The following is a 15,188-nucleotide window of genomic DNA, read 5'->3' on the forward strand; positions in this document are numbered from 1 at the left end:
AGAACAATTTCATACAGCTCATGATAATTTCAATTTTGTGATACATTAGTGTGAAGTAAACAACATTTTGCAACCTTACTCAATATTAATCGTTAGTAATTACCATTTACTTTTTAGAAGCTTAAGTCCTAAAATAATTTTAAAATATATGCCTCAGATTTTATTTCCTATCATATTGGATTATTTTAATTTATATTTCTAAACAACCTAGACCAATTGGAATCTAAAGTCTGAACAAATTTCTAAATAAAGCACATAGCAATCAGCCCAGTCTGATTTTGATTTGTTACTTCTTTTTTTTTTTCTTTAAAGGCACTATTCATATGAGAGAGAGAGAGCCAGAGGAGGGGGTGGGGGAGGGACAGAAGGAGAAAGAGAGCAAGAAGCAGACTCCCCGTGGAGCATGTTGCCCAATGACTGGGGGCTGGATCCCAGAACACTGAGATCATGACCAGAGCTGAAGTCGGAGGCTTAACCAACTGAGCCACCCAGGTGCCCCGATTTGTTACTTCTTAGTAATTATCAAAATGAAATATTTTCAAGTATTTAAGCATAAATTATTGACAGCAGACAAAATATTTTTAAAGGTCAATGTCTAATAAGTAATGAAATGTTTTGGTAATAGTCACTGAAAATAACTATAATTTATTAAGCAATATTGAAAATAAAAATTCAATAGAAAAGTGAATTGATGTTCTCCCTACTAATTCAATGTATCAAGTTTTGGGGGGGAGTAGAAGTCATTTTATACAAAATTATTTAGTAATTATTTTTTGCAAATGGTATAAGTAAAAAAGAAAGACTGGTGTTTTGTTCTTTTACTTTTTTTTTTTTAAGATGTTATTTATTTATTTGACAGAGAGAGAGACAGCCAGCAAGAGAGGGAACACAAGCAGGGGGAGTGGGAGAGGAAGAAGCAGGCTTCCAGCGGAGGAGCCTGATGTGGGGCTCGATCCCAGGACTCCAGGATCACGGCCTGAGCCGAAGGCAGACGCTTAACAACTGAGCCACCCAGGCGTCCCAAGCCACCCAGGCGCCCCTTATTTGTTTTTTTTCTAAGGAGAGTTCTGAATGAGTAGACTTAGTTGGCCAGGGCTTATTTCCTTTTTAAAAATTTTAGAGTGCAAGGGTGCCTGTGTGGCTCAGTTGGGTAAGTGTCAGACTCTAGATTTTGGCTCAGGTCATGATATCAGGGTCCTGGGATGGAGTCTGTTCTCAGGCTCCTTGCTCAGCGGGGAGTGTGCTAATCTCCCTCTTCCTCTGCTTGCTCTGTCTGTCTCTCTCAAATAAATAAAGAAATCTTTAAAAAACAAACAAAAAGCACAGAATTCTAAGATCAATGCGAATCATTTCTGAACCTCAATACCAAGTAATACACCTAATAACATGTGGCTCTCACCTTTTTTACTGCTTTATTAAAGGCAGGATAGGAATTTGTTTGCAGTTTTAACCATTCTCTTTCTAAGAAACTCTAAATTCTATCCTATTCGATTTAACACTATGAACTACTACTAGATCAAATTCATTACTTTGCAAATAGGAAGTAAGTTTTTGTTCTAAATAGCTGTTTCTGGCCTATTAACCTATGGTGCAGTTCATGGATTGGCTTGAAATAAAAAATTACATGAATAAATCCATCAAATTTAAGCTAACTGATCCCTGAAGAATGAAAGTTATCTTTCATAAACTGTATTTCCACACTTAATCTCACAAACCATCAAACATAGAGATTATAAATCCCACTGAATTGAAAAAAAAATGAAGCATGCTAAAAAAGTTATGGCACCTTCAAGAAAAAAGGTTTTTGTCAACTAATGGAAGCAAACAGCAGACGACACAAACATATGATTAGCATAATGGAAGAGAATAGCATTAATTTATTAGATGGGTTTGATCAACAAATTAAGTTCACATTTTTCTCTGTGAAACCAGAGTGAGCTTAATTTTATTCTATTTATTTATCTCTAATACTTATAAATATTAGGATCCATCTAACTCTTAGATTTTATAACTCTAACTCTAACTCTTTAGATTTCATGACTGTGCCGAGAAGGCTAGCTTTTAAAAAAATTCTGCATCACCAGAAAGGAAATTTTGTTTATTTGAATGTAATACCATGTGGGTATTTGTACCTCTTCCACTCTTTTTTAAGGCTTGTACCAACACAAATTTGTAAGGTTCAGGTACAGTATAATTCCTAAAAAGTCATAAAATTGCCCCAATTTTCTCGGATAACTTAAGGTTCAGCTTTTCCTTTCTTCTCAGATCTCAATCCTCTAAAATCTAAAATTTATTTACACTCATTGGTTCTGCATCATTCCTGGCATACATAAAACTTTATAGTGTGTAAGTCTAAAGCCAGAATCACACTCTTGGGAAGCCAGTTGATTTTACTGAGTAAAAAAGAACTGTAGATTTCTTTGAAGTGGAGGAGATTTGAAGCATTTATATCTTCTCCAAAGATCTTAGTGTATTGAAATATTTTAGTCTTTTCATATAAAATTCACAGTGCACAAAAATTTATATAGTTGTTTTACAGAAGAGCATTTTGGTATTACACCTTTTTCATGGACAATCAAGCCTCCATTTGTTTATCCTATTAATAATCACCAAAATTTAAGTAAGAGCAACAAGAACAACAAAATTGAAAGAATATTTCATCATAAAAGAGCAAAATAACTTCCAATTATTCTTCACCTGTAGCTCTATGTTTTAATAAAGCATCTCCTTATCTTCTAGGTAAGGACCTCAAACTTTTAAGCACACACACATACAACATTCCATTTCAAGAACAGAAAAAGATTTATGGCATAATAGAGGCTACCATATGTCATAAGAATAATGACTTTTAGAAAGCCAGTTTCTATACTTTCTACAATATTATTTTAAACAATTCAGGACTAAATATATTTGCAATTTCATTTTCATTACACTGACAGATGGACCAATGTCACTCCTTCTGGTCTGGTGAACTTAAATTCTTGTTATAGCTTGGTATGTTTATTTGCATGCTTTTTTTTCTAGTTGCCATCATCATTATAACTTCTGCAAACAGTAATTCTTTGCATGGGGGCTGTATTCATTTTGCTCTCTGTTAACATTACTGACAAGAAGAGCTTTGAACATTTCACACTCGATTTTCGCTTTTGGTCATCTCTGTGAAAGCTGAGTCAAACTGGAACGTGAGACAATGATGACATATTGCATGTTCACAGGTCTCCTCATGATTTTTACAGATTTTGAGGAAGTTAGAATTTGCGAGAATGGTCAAAAATGCATTTTGCAAAAGACTTTCAACAATTTCCATATCCATTCCTTGCGAAATGACATCAGACTGGTGTTTTCATACTCATTCATAGTAAACAACGTCAAAAAGTAACTGTTTTTATTATTTTGATTAATACTCAGATGTTATGTGCTATGTAAAATACTATTCTATTACATTTGATTGTCTGAAACATCAAAACTTAGATTTTCTTTTAGGTGCCAATTTGCCATATGGAAGATTCATTTATATGAGTCTTTACCAACATATTATTATTATTACCCTCTGAAGTTAATAGTGAATAAAAATTTGATTTGTTGAGTTAAAAAGAAAAAAACATATGTTTAGAAAACTTCTAATGGATTCAGTTATCTATGTTAAAAATTAAAAAGATAGGGGCGCCTGGGTGGCACAGCGGTTAAGCGTCTGCCTTCGGCTCAGGGCGTGATCCCGGCGTTATGGGATCGAGCCCCACATCAGGCTCCTCCGCTATGAGCCTGCTTCTTCCTCTCCCACTCCCCCTGCTTGTGTTCCCTCTCTCGCTGGCTGTCTCTATCTCTGTCAAATAAATAAATAAAATCTTTAAAAAAAAAAATTAAAAAGATAAAACCATAGGATGATAAATTTTGAGAAGAATACTTTCAATACATTATAGAGAATTTCTAGGACATGGTAATGAGATTCTATAAAAGTAAAATTGGCATTAGATTATGTAATTATAATAATTGTTTTCTTGAAAATTATGCTAAAAGTATTTCTATCTGTTGTCTCTTGTGCTTTTGTTTCTATTGTTTGTCATTACCCAACTTAGTATTTGCAAGTACACATAATTAACATAATTTCTTGAAATGTAAATATATAAGCAAAGACAGCAATAGTATAAGAATTTTGCTTTCTGTCCTCATACCTATGACAAGAATGATTTTTGGTCGAGGTCTAGTAGGATCAAAAACCTCATACTCCTCAATTAACTCTGCAGTCTCAGAGAGGTCCGTATCACTTTCTATGGAGAATTGATGGATTGGAGGGAGCCGATCATACCGCCGATATGGAAAGTTTGAATTTTCAGGCATTACTGCAAAAGAATAAGATAACTTTGAAACGGGAAAAAAAGCATAATAAAACATTTTTTGTACTTAGCCAATTAGTAGAGAAAAATTTTCAAACTAAATGAGTTTGATTTTTTTCTACAGGAAGAAGACCCCATCTTGTGAGTGGTCTGCAAACTTTTTCTTAAAGGGCCAGACATTCGATATTTTGAACTTTGAACAGTCTCATACTGAACTAGATGAATTTGGCCATGGTAGCAAGAAAGTGGTCATAGACAATATATAAGCAAATGGATGAGTTTATGTTACAATAAAACTTTATTTATAAAAACAGGTAAGGAGTCAGACTCAGGTCATGGGTTACAGTTTGCCAACCCCTGTTTGGAGGAACCTTCTTAAGTACAGCCTAATCTTGCTTGGTAGTTTGTATATATCCTGATCTCTGCAAATGGTGCTCCTCACAGTTGTATAGTATACAACCTCACAACTTTCACAACATTATGCAGCTGCTAACTCCCGTGTTGTTCAAGGCTCAGCCATGGTTCCTATAGTTCATGGCTCCTTCCTTCCTCACCCTGTGTGTCAATATTCTGGGGCGCACAGAGAAGCCCTAACTACCCAAAAGGCACCTGCATAAAAGAAACAGGAGCCAATTGGCTTTCCATGAGGGATTTAACTATGGGGACAACTGGATTTTAGTATGTCATCATGTTCATATCTCTTTCTGGGGTGTTGATAAGGTAGAACTTTTCGTGCTCTGTTGATACAATAAATGAGGTCACTGACTACTATTCTGCTGGACTCACTCTAGTTCCATGAAAGGAGTAGAGTAGTCTGCAATGATAGTGGATATTCTTTAGAAAATTCTGGGAAGGGTTTATGATAGGAAAGACACTGACAGCAGTATCCTATTTTGCCTTGAAATTAAATTGTTTCACCCAACACAGAACAAAACTCTAGGCATTATCCTCAATTACTTTCTTCCTTCACTCTTCACATCTATTGCCATAGATTTTATCTCCAAAACATATCCCAAATGCATATTCTTTTCTTCATCTCCACTACCACAACTCTTGCCCAAGCCACCATCATTTACCTGGACTACTATAATAGACTCCTTACTGGTCTGCCTGCTTCCAAATTGTCCCCACAATCCACTGCCTGAAGTGCTCTTCCCAATGCAATCCCATGGCTGTCTGCTGCTTGCCATTCACACCTTCGCTCAAATGACAGCTCCTATAAGAGAACTTTACTGACTTTTAAATCTCAAGTAGCCACCTAATTTCAAGGACATCACTCTAATAATGCTCTACATAGCATCTACTATTTCACTATCTGAAAGGTCTCCATTTATTGTTTGTCTTCTCCCATTAGAATGTTCAGTTCCATGAAGCAGGGACCTTACTTATCTGGGACTGTATCCCTGGGATCTAGAGCTGTGCTTGGCACATAGTCAGTGTCTGATAAATATTTGTTGAATTGTTAACAAAGGGAATAGATGGCTTCCCATAGAGAAAAGCCAGAAGATGCGTAGGCAGAGTGTGGCCACAGGGTGAAGGGCCTTGACAACCACGGTAAAGGGTTTAGCTTTAATGGTAGAAAACCAGCGGATAGGTTTTTTTGGGGGGAGGGGTAGAGCAGTGACATAATTAAATATGAAATATGTTTTTTAGGAAGATTAATCTGGTAGTGGTTAGAAGGGAGATGAGGAGCAGAAAGAATAGCAGCTAGGAGTCAGGTACAGTAATTCACAGGCGAGAAATGAGGGCTTCACTTAGAGGGGTAGTATGGGAAATGGACACAAGTGGTTAGATATGAAAAACATGGTTAGGATTGAGATCTGTGACATGAAAGGAGGTGATATTACAAAAACAATGACTAGGTTTCAAGTCTAAGTGAATAAGGAACACGTTGCTTTTCATATAGCATCTTTCTGCCGTCTCTCTTCTGCTTCCAGAAATAGTGGGCTTCTTTCACTCCTGTCTGTATCATACGCTCTTCCTCTATGTCAGGACCCCTGTTCTCTACTCCCTGGTATCTACTCAAACTCCTCCATCCTTCTCTAGCTAACACCCACCCAGCCTTCTGTCTCCAAGCATTAGCATATCACTTCTTCCAGGAAGCCTACCCTGAACCCCAGCCTAGGTTGGATCCATTCCCCTGTTAATATGGTTGATCCTATAGCATATGGTATTTCCTATAGCACCTGCTGTGCTTCTAATTATATATATATTTTTTTTTCACCATCAACATTTTTTATTCCATAGTCAAAATGATCACAACTTCATTATTTTTATTACAACAATTATTCCTGATTAACATCTCTTATAAAAATTTTTTAAATAACCTCAGCACTATATTCTAAATAATTTTTATGTATAGCATATATGTATATGATTTATATACATATGATGCCTATATATACATATATACACATAATTTTTATATGTATATACTATATATATATGATACATATATATCATACCTGTATAGGGTGTTCACTATCTACACTCCTATAGTTATTTGTGAAGCATTTCTTTCTAATTTATTTCAATATTTTATTTTTTATTTTTTAAATTGAAGTATAATTAACATAGTGTGGTATTAGTTTCAGGTGTACAACATAATGACTCAATAATTCCGTACATTTCTCAGTGCTCATCAAGATAAGTGTACTCTTAATCCCCTTTATTTCACCCATCTATCCACCCACTTTCCCTCTGGCAACCATCAGTTTATTCTCTGTTTTAGGATTCTGTTTCTTTTGTTTTGTTTGTTTGTTTTGTTTTAAATTCCACACGAGTGAAAAAGAAAACAAAAGACAGACAAAAAATTCCACACGTGAGTGAAATCATATAGTATTTGTCTTTCTCTAACTGACTAATTTCACTTAGCGTAATACCCTGTAAGTCACTCCATGAGGGCAGGTACCGTATTTGTTCTTTCTCAGTGGCTACATCCTCAGTCCTAAAAGAATGTCTGACAATAGTAGTGCTCAATGAGTGGTTATTTTAATGCTCAACTGACTACTGACTTCATCGAAATAAGAAAAGGAAAGAGTGCTGGTTTTGAAGCAAATATGTTATGCTTGCTTCCAAATATGTTGAGTATAAGATGACAATGAGATATTCCAGAACAGAAGCTCTACAGATATTTGGAGCTATGGGATCAGAACTTTTATTCACAACAAATTATTTATTCAGTTGTGTACATATGGCAGAAAAAAATGATGCTTATCTTACATTGATAGTAACATCCTTTTAGTCAATAATTTATCCTTGCTTTTTATCATAGCTTTATGTATGAAAGTAATCTGCCTACATGATTCAAATGTTTTAATTCACAGATTATTTTTTCATGATAATTATATATTAGCATAGCTATATCAGTATTTCAGCAAAATATGCACGAATCACTTTTTATTTCTAGAAATAATCATGATGCTTTAAGTTACTGGGAAGTTATCAGTTTCCTTTAATTTAATAATCTATTCCATAAATTATAGCTAAAATTTACAAAGCACAAGTATGCAAAGCATTTCATAAAATAAAATGTTATTATTACGGAAAAATCCATTTAGAAACCGTTTTCTGTCTTTCAGCATGTGTCCTAGATATAGGAATGTAATAAGGCATTCTTGTCATCATAGTACATTGAAAGGTTCTATTTGATGATTAATTAAAAGATCACTGAGAAGGAATTCCAGTAAAGTATTAGTAGGTATGGAGATTCTAAAATTAACAATTTTAATTCTAATGAAAGTTAAACCTACATTTTCTATTCCTATTTTAGCTTATCCTGCTAAATGAGGAGTTCCAAACTGGTCATTTGTGGGCCCAATATAGCCTGATAGATGTGTTTTGTTCAGCTCAACATTTTTCCGAAATCTGTACACGACTGCCTTTAGACAACGACTGTTCTCACTTATTTGACCACAGTCCCCACTGTTCCCTATTATACACTTGGCTTGCCTGGCTTCTATGTATAATCAAGCCAAGTAGCAGTATGAAATAGAAGCATTCGGATTTTATTTTGTCGCAAAACAGTCACTTTTCATACCTAGTCTGAGAGCAGCTTTTGGACTAAGGGGATGTCATATTCTCTTAGATTTAAATTTAAAAGTATAAGAATATTTTAGACTAAATCCAGTAATACCTAAAGTTTGTTAGTGCTTTAAGGTTTAGAAATGATTCCCCATACTTCTCTCACTTGATTAAACAAGGGCATGGTGCATGTATTTAACATGAGCCAGATTCTAACAGTGTAACAACACACAGAGAAGTAAGTTAGCCATCTTGGGAAGGTACATGAACCCTTCAAGCCCACAAAAACGTCATTTTGTTCACCAAAGCAGAAATTTACTAAGTGGTGTGCCTCAGAGGCACCTGTCACTTGAGCATTCAGGCCTCTTAATCAACTAGTGATGATTCCTGCATGGATTAAGAAGGATTCTGTTCTCTGGAGATGCTTCTGAGAAAATGTTGTTTCTGCTTGTGTTTCTTAAAAAATTAACACACTATGACTTTTCCCCCCACACTGCATTCAAATAAAATTTAAGTGCCTCATGACTAAATAAAATAAACTGAAGTTTATTTCCCTCTTGTATTTATTACAAATACTTGTATTATAAATACTGCAAATTCTGTCTATATAGCTAAAACATTTCATGGTACAATTTTTGAAAGTGGTGTAAATTGTGAAAGTATAATGATCTTGGCTACTGGGAAAGAAAAAACTTAGTTTCCTCTGGAAATGATTCCATACTGCACATACTACTATACTTCTCAATTTCAACCACAGCCTAAAAGGTGGTTGGCTGATGTTGAACCACTAATTTTGACAAGCACGAGCATTTTGATAAGCATGATAAGCGTGTTCAGAAAGCTATTAGAATACACCATGAATCTCCTCTACTGAACTGTTCTTAGTTCCAAACTAGTCTTAAAATTGCTAGACAAGTTCATGTATTTTACTTCTTTTATAGCATCCAAAAATGCCTAATCTAATATGCTGCATTCAGTAGCTGCTTAATAAATACTTGTTGGATTAACTAGTATAAACTTAATATGCATTTATGCAAATGCATTAATATGAACTCTGAGTTAGGAAACATATTATGCCAAGCTCTTCCCAGCTAATTAAGAAATGTTGAATTGTTACATAATAGCTATTTTGTCTATCCATTTATTTGGGAAACTCTTATTTGCAATTTTAAGAAAAATTCATAGTTTGCTAATGGAATTCATTTTGCAAAATAATGAAGTCAAAAACACAAAATTGCATTAAGCCTTTAGGGAGGTGTTGGACAGTGGCAGTTACTTTTGTTTGTCTTATCACAAAGGTGATTAGAATTCGGAGCAGCGAGATTAATCATGTTCCAGGGCCAAAAATCTTTCCAGGCTTTTGGAAACCTAGTAAAATAAGTAACTGCCTACAGTGTGTATGATGTGTTTTAAGGAGAACTGCTGGTAACTATAAACCATTATTCTACATATACATTACCATTTCTTAGAAAGGATCTCCGTGACTGTCCTCCATTGAGCGGAGGTAAGGTCTTCTTTTCCTGGCTGACAAATGTATCCCACTTCACCTTGTCACAGCCACCTAATTCCTTGACCTTCTGTAAACAACTTTCCAAGTACTCTACTGGGTCTTCAGGCTTAGAACACATCAGTCCATTCAAAAGGCTCTGAAATACAACAAAATACGCTCATATAAAACAGATTCCAAAACTACCCTTGTTAAAATAGTTGTATGTCCCATCTTCAAATTCTGGGTTGCTTTTGTTCTTTGCATTTGTTTTTTTAATGAACGATTAGAGGTGGAATTATGACCTGCTGAGTAATTAAGATAACCCCTAAATTCTTGACCATTAGTGTTCAGCTCAGCATTCTCTGCCTTTTAAACAATTCAGACAACTACATAGTTTAAAATGGAGTCACCGGGGCACCTGGGTGGCTCAGTCGTTAAGCGTCTGCCTTTGGCTCAGGGCGTGATCCCGACGTTCTGGGATCGAGCCCCACGTCAGGCTCTTCCGCTGGGAGCCTGCTTCTTCCTCTCCCAGTCCCCCTGCTTGTGTTCCCTCTCTCGCTGGCTGTCTCTATCTCTGTCAAATAAATAAATAAAATCTTAAAAAAAAAAAATAAAATAAAATGGAGTCACCCTATCAAAGTGAGATGAAGTGCAGTGTGTAAAAATGCTCCAGTCATTATTTGTCTTATTCCTACCCATTCTTAAAGTCTCCAAGCCTCAGTTTCTTCATTTGTAAAATGGAGTTTCACCTACCCCAGGGAGTTTTTAAGGATTAAGAATTTAGTATTTGTAAAGTGCATAGTGAGGGCCAGGCGCATAGTAAATACTCAATAGACGTTGGTGGTTTTAGTTAATATTATGATCAGGACGCCTCCCCTGAGCTCCCAGGTCGGCCTGTGGACCTATTCCGTGGCATTCCTTATTACCCAGAAAAAAAAAAAAATCTTACCTGTCATTTATACTGAAACCATCAGTGTATGTGTTGGTCTCATCTTCTAAACTGTAAACTCTTCAACAACACAGAGTGGGTCTTTTTTATTTTTCAGTCTCTAGCCCCTGACACTATCCCTGGCACATGGTAGGTGCATATTGGACTGTTTTCTAATTAGGAAAAAGATTTTACTCAAAACATAGTCTGAGACTTAAAAAAATGCTATTTGATATATAGTAAGTCATCACAATATCCACTGAGGTTATAGAGGAAAACCTGGTGTCTGATGTGTCACGTGTACTAGTTTCTAAAAATGCTATAAATTTGGAAATGCTGACTCCTGGGAACTGGACTGATATGCAAAATATTTTCCTTTACAGTATTTCATGGAAAAAGCATAGAGGATTATTATCAACAATATACATTATTAATGTACAACACACACACACACTTTGAAAGGCTGACATCTTTGCTAAATACAGTATTTTATTTTCAAATTATTCTTGCACAATTTGCTCAAAGTGGTAGGTAGTTCTTTCTAGGAACATTTGTTCTCTCAAATCCCAAATAGTATGGGTTAGAGTGCTGAGAGGAGTTCCACTGCAGAGGGAGAGGAAAAAACTAATCTGGGCATCCACATTCAGTTTGTGTGTCAAGATCTGTGTGTTACATATGCACAGACACACACGGACACACACATTGTATTTAACTCCTCACATTCCTGTTAATATAGTTAACTGTGGCAGTGCTTACTCTCTGTCTTTGTATGCCTTAGCTCACCTAATGCACTCTCAGCCCTATGTGGTATTATTATCCCATTTTATAGATTAGGAAACCATGGCTCAGGGATGTTAATGGGTTGATCAAGGTGATTCTGCTGGCAATTTGTAGGCCCAGGATTTCAACTCAATGTTTCTGATTTCAAAACCCACATATTCCTCTCTCTATATCTTGCAAAAATATGATATGGGATAAAAAGAAAATTCCAGATTATCTGTGCCCCATACATAAACCAACTAAAATATGAATCACTCAAGGTCTCTCTCTTTTTTTTAATCCCTATTATTGCCTAAATGAGTGAACATACTCAATGAAATTTTTTTTTTTACTGGAAAATATACATTTCCAGCCTCTCTAAAGAAATCTAACTCCCCAAAGGGTACTAATTTTAGAAGGAATGAGTTCCACTCCATGGATAATTTTAACCCTTCCTTCTAATAGCCAGCCACCATCAGGGATCCAAGATAACCAACAGACATTATTATTCAGTCTCTTTGAGTTAATCATTTGAGAACCTGAATAATCTAATTTGACTTTCACCAGAATTCAAATTAATTGTAAATCTCTGTTCTAACACACAGTAGTATAAGATCAATACATACACCCTAAGGTTAGCCAGAGCCAAGAAATCATGACAATATCAGGGGGAAAATGGTTTTTATTTTAAACATCTACTCTAAAATATGGAAACACATTTTAAAATTGAACCTATCAGAGATATCCCATTTAGTGCATGTGATGTTTCAAGTCAGGACAAAATCTGAAATGGTCAGGTAGATACATCTAGTTGTTTGATAGTATGTAGATTCAATAATCAATTGCTTGGTCTATAATGATGTCTAAAATCTACAGCCAAGGCAATGTTTTTGGTTTGATAGATACCTAATTGATAAACTCTGTATAGTTAGAAACTTTGCATACCATGATTACAGTTTGACAGAGAAAATCCAGTTTGGAAACAAAGCATTTGGTTTTGCTGTCTATGCTTATTACATGGAGAACTGGCAGGTTTTACTTCTGTCGTGTGCTGAATAAAGCACAGACTCTTACGGGTAGGATGGAGTCTTCGGAGGTCACCAGAAATCTTTTTCCATCTTCCAATTGTCCAGGATTGCATTTAAGTACACTGTATTACTGCATTTCGCCTAAGGGAGTGGACTTCTTTTCTGGGTGTACACTATTTTAAAATGTCCCATTCATATGCAGAAAAACAAAACAACAGAATGCCTGGACAAAATTGCCAGCCATCACTTATTTGCACACACAGTGTAGATTTTCATGAACAAACTATCAAAAATCTCTGTGGTTACCAAGAAGGAAAAACAGCACCCACATTTATAAAGAAAACAGACATACTATTAAGCAGCACTTTGCAATCAGGTGATATTCCTGCAGATGTTTCTAAATATTCTTTTAGAAGTATAAAAATGAAATTGATCTCAGTAGTAATATTTATGACAAAACCTTCAACTCTTCGGCTCCATATTTACTTTCTGAAAATTAAAAAAAAAAAAAAAGGAAAAGGAAAACTCTTTAAGAATCCTACCTATGCCCGAGACCTGTCCTTATGCAACACCTCCTGATTCTTTTCAAGCATGAGTAAGGCACTTGCTAGATTTGGGTTTCACAAACCAGGCTTGTGCTCAGTGTGTGGTTTACCTGGAAATCTTGGCTTCAGACCAACCTGAAACCGGTGGCTTATAGAGGTGAGAAAAAAAATGAACATCTGCAATTATGGTGGCCCATTTTAAAGACAATTTGGGAAAACAGGCAACAGATTCTTTTCCCAAATGGTGTTTTAAAATTCCTTTTAGCAGAACAAACCTCCCAAACAGGAGAAAGAACAACTCATGACCCTTAGTTTACTGATCAGTCTACAGTCTATCTTTCAGAGATGGGGAGGCCAGGTTTGCAGCGAATGGAATTCATCTGTCTTCATCTATGAAGCTTGGCAAGCTTCCATTTTTTTTTTTGTTTGCTTTTGTTCTCAACCGAAAGCACACAGAATTAAGGAATATTTCAAAATTCAAATATAGAGAAAAGGAAAGGAAGCAAAAGGTTCCAAAGCGTAGGCTGCGGTTTAGAACTAACAAGGTTCCTCTAGTTCATCCTCAAGCCTCCTCTCCCACATTCCCAAAGTGTTCCTTATCCGCTGGGTCCCTGGTGGAGATGATGCGGTGATGCGGTCCGAAGACAGAGCAACAGGAGTCACGACCGCCTCGCCGCTCTCTCTCGGACTTGCTTTCTCTAGGTGGGTTGGAGAAAGCAGGCGAAAGCTACAGCCGGGAAGGCGAGGAAGGAGAATGATCCCTTCCAAGGCAACGGAAAACGTGCTCAGGAGTTCATTCACCGAAAGCGCATAGCAGCGCTGGGTGCCTGCCACCCGGGAGATAGTGCTGCACTCGACGGTTTTGGATTTGTTTTTTGCATCTTCATCCCTCTCCTCCAAGCTGTCCCCTCGGAAGGCTACTTCCGTTCACACTTCCCCTTCACGGTGGGGTCCTGACCTTCCGCGCGCGGAGGGGCTAGGGCTCTGGACCCATCCGCTTCGAGTCCCTGCTCGCACCGGAGCGCCATCGTACCCACCTGGCCTGGCCCTCGCCCCTAGAAAGCGGGGCCGACAGACGCCGGCAGCCCACCCTCCACATCCGAGGGGTACGGTGGGGGCAACCTGCTTCCCTGGAAGACTGAAACTTGATCTGCGAGATGCGGGCTTCTGAGCCCAGCCACCGGACAAGGACCCCGGCAACCCGCTGGAAGGGCGACTACCCCGGGCAAGCGGGAAAGCGAGCTTCTGCAAGCCTCTTCACTTCCGTGTCCCGTGTCGGCAAGGTGGGACCGGGCGCGGCTTCCATTCCCCCCCCGCCCAAGGCCCGGACATGCCTTCCCCGGATCCTCCCGGCCGTCTGCCAGCCCTGGCCCCCTACCTCGAAAAGCTGAGGGATTTCCCTCCGGGCCAGATACTCCTTGGCATCGTTGGTGTTCATGGCTGTGCCGCGCGTGCCTCGGGGCACGGGCGGGGAGGTTCCTGGGCTGCGGCGACCTGGGCTGGGGCCGGCGGGGTCCGCGCGGAGCACGCGTGCAGCCCTCGATCTCACGCGCAAACACTCCCACGCTCAGCTCTGCTGGCCCAGGCCAGTGCCCCCCTCCTCCGGTCCCCGGGGCCTGTGGTCTCCACGCTCCCGCCGCCCCCGCCTCGCTGCTGGTCCCCGCGCCGGAGCTGCGGGCTTGGAGCAGCGGCTTCCCGGGCTCCCAGGCAGCGCGGCCGCCAGAGAAGGGCGGAGGGAGCGGAGGAGGGAGGACAGCGGGGCGGACGCCAGGCAGCAGTCCGCTCGCCTCTCCCGCTCAGCGCGCCGCGCTCTGCGCCTCCTGGAGCCGGGTCTGCGGCGGCGGCCAGTCACGCTGCGCGGGCGGGCACAGGGTGCGGGGGTGGGGACGGGCGCGCGCGGGGGGCTCGCAGTCACACCCGTCCGAGTCACACCACCGCCGGGGCGCGGCGCTGACCTGCGCGCGCCGCCGGGGGACGCGGCAACTTGGAACCAGGTGGCCAAAGGAAGAATGGGGGCTCTAGGAACCTGCCCCCGGTCTCCCTCTGCCCCCCACCCCCCACCACAGAGTTACTTCTGCATCC

At 38.9% G+C, this 15,188-nt stretch overlaps 1 protein-coding gene across 3 annotated transcripts in view; it reads right to left on the minus strand.

Moving 5' to 3' along the window:
- Window positions 1-14,903, minus strand: part of AK5 (adenylate kinase 5) — a 233,867-nt gene extending 218,964 nt beyond the window's left edge. For 2 of the 3 annotated variants that reach the window (XM_057310548.1, XM_026497778.4), the window contains exons 1-3: window positions 14,485-14,903; window positions 9,817-10,003; window positions 4,173-4,340 (exon numbers count right to left, since the gene is read on the minus strand). In XM_057310548.1, the coding sequence (XP_057166531.1) occupies window positions 4,173-4,340; window positions 9,817-10,003; window positions 14,485-14,544 (415 nt within the window). In that variant the 5' untranslated portion in view covers window positions 14,545-14,903. The remainder of the gene's footprint in view (window positions 1-4,172; window positions 4,341-9,816; window positions 10,004-14,484) is intronic. The other variant, XM_057310547.1, reaches the window with a different exon arrangement.
- Between the last annotated feature and the right edge of the window lie 285 nt (window positions 14,904-15,188).

Source organism: Ursus arctos, unplaced genomic scaffold, assembly GCF_023065955.2.
Source record: "Ursus arctos isolate Adak ecotype North America unplaced genomic scaffold, UrsArc2.0 scaffold_12, whole genome shotgun sequence".
Taxonomy (NCBI): domain Eukaryota; kingdom Metazoa; phylum Chordata; class Mammalia; order Carnivora; family Ursidae; genus Ursus; species Ursus arctos.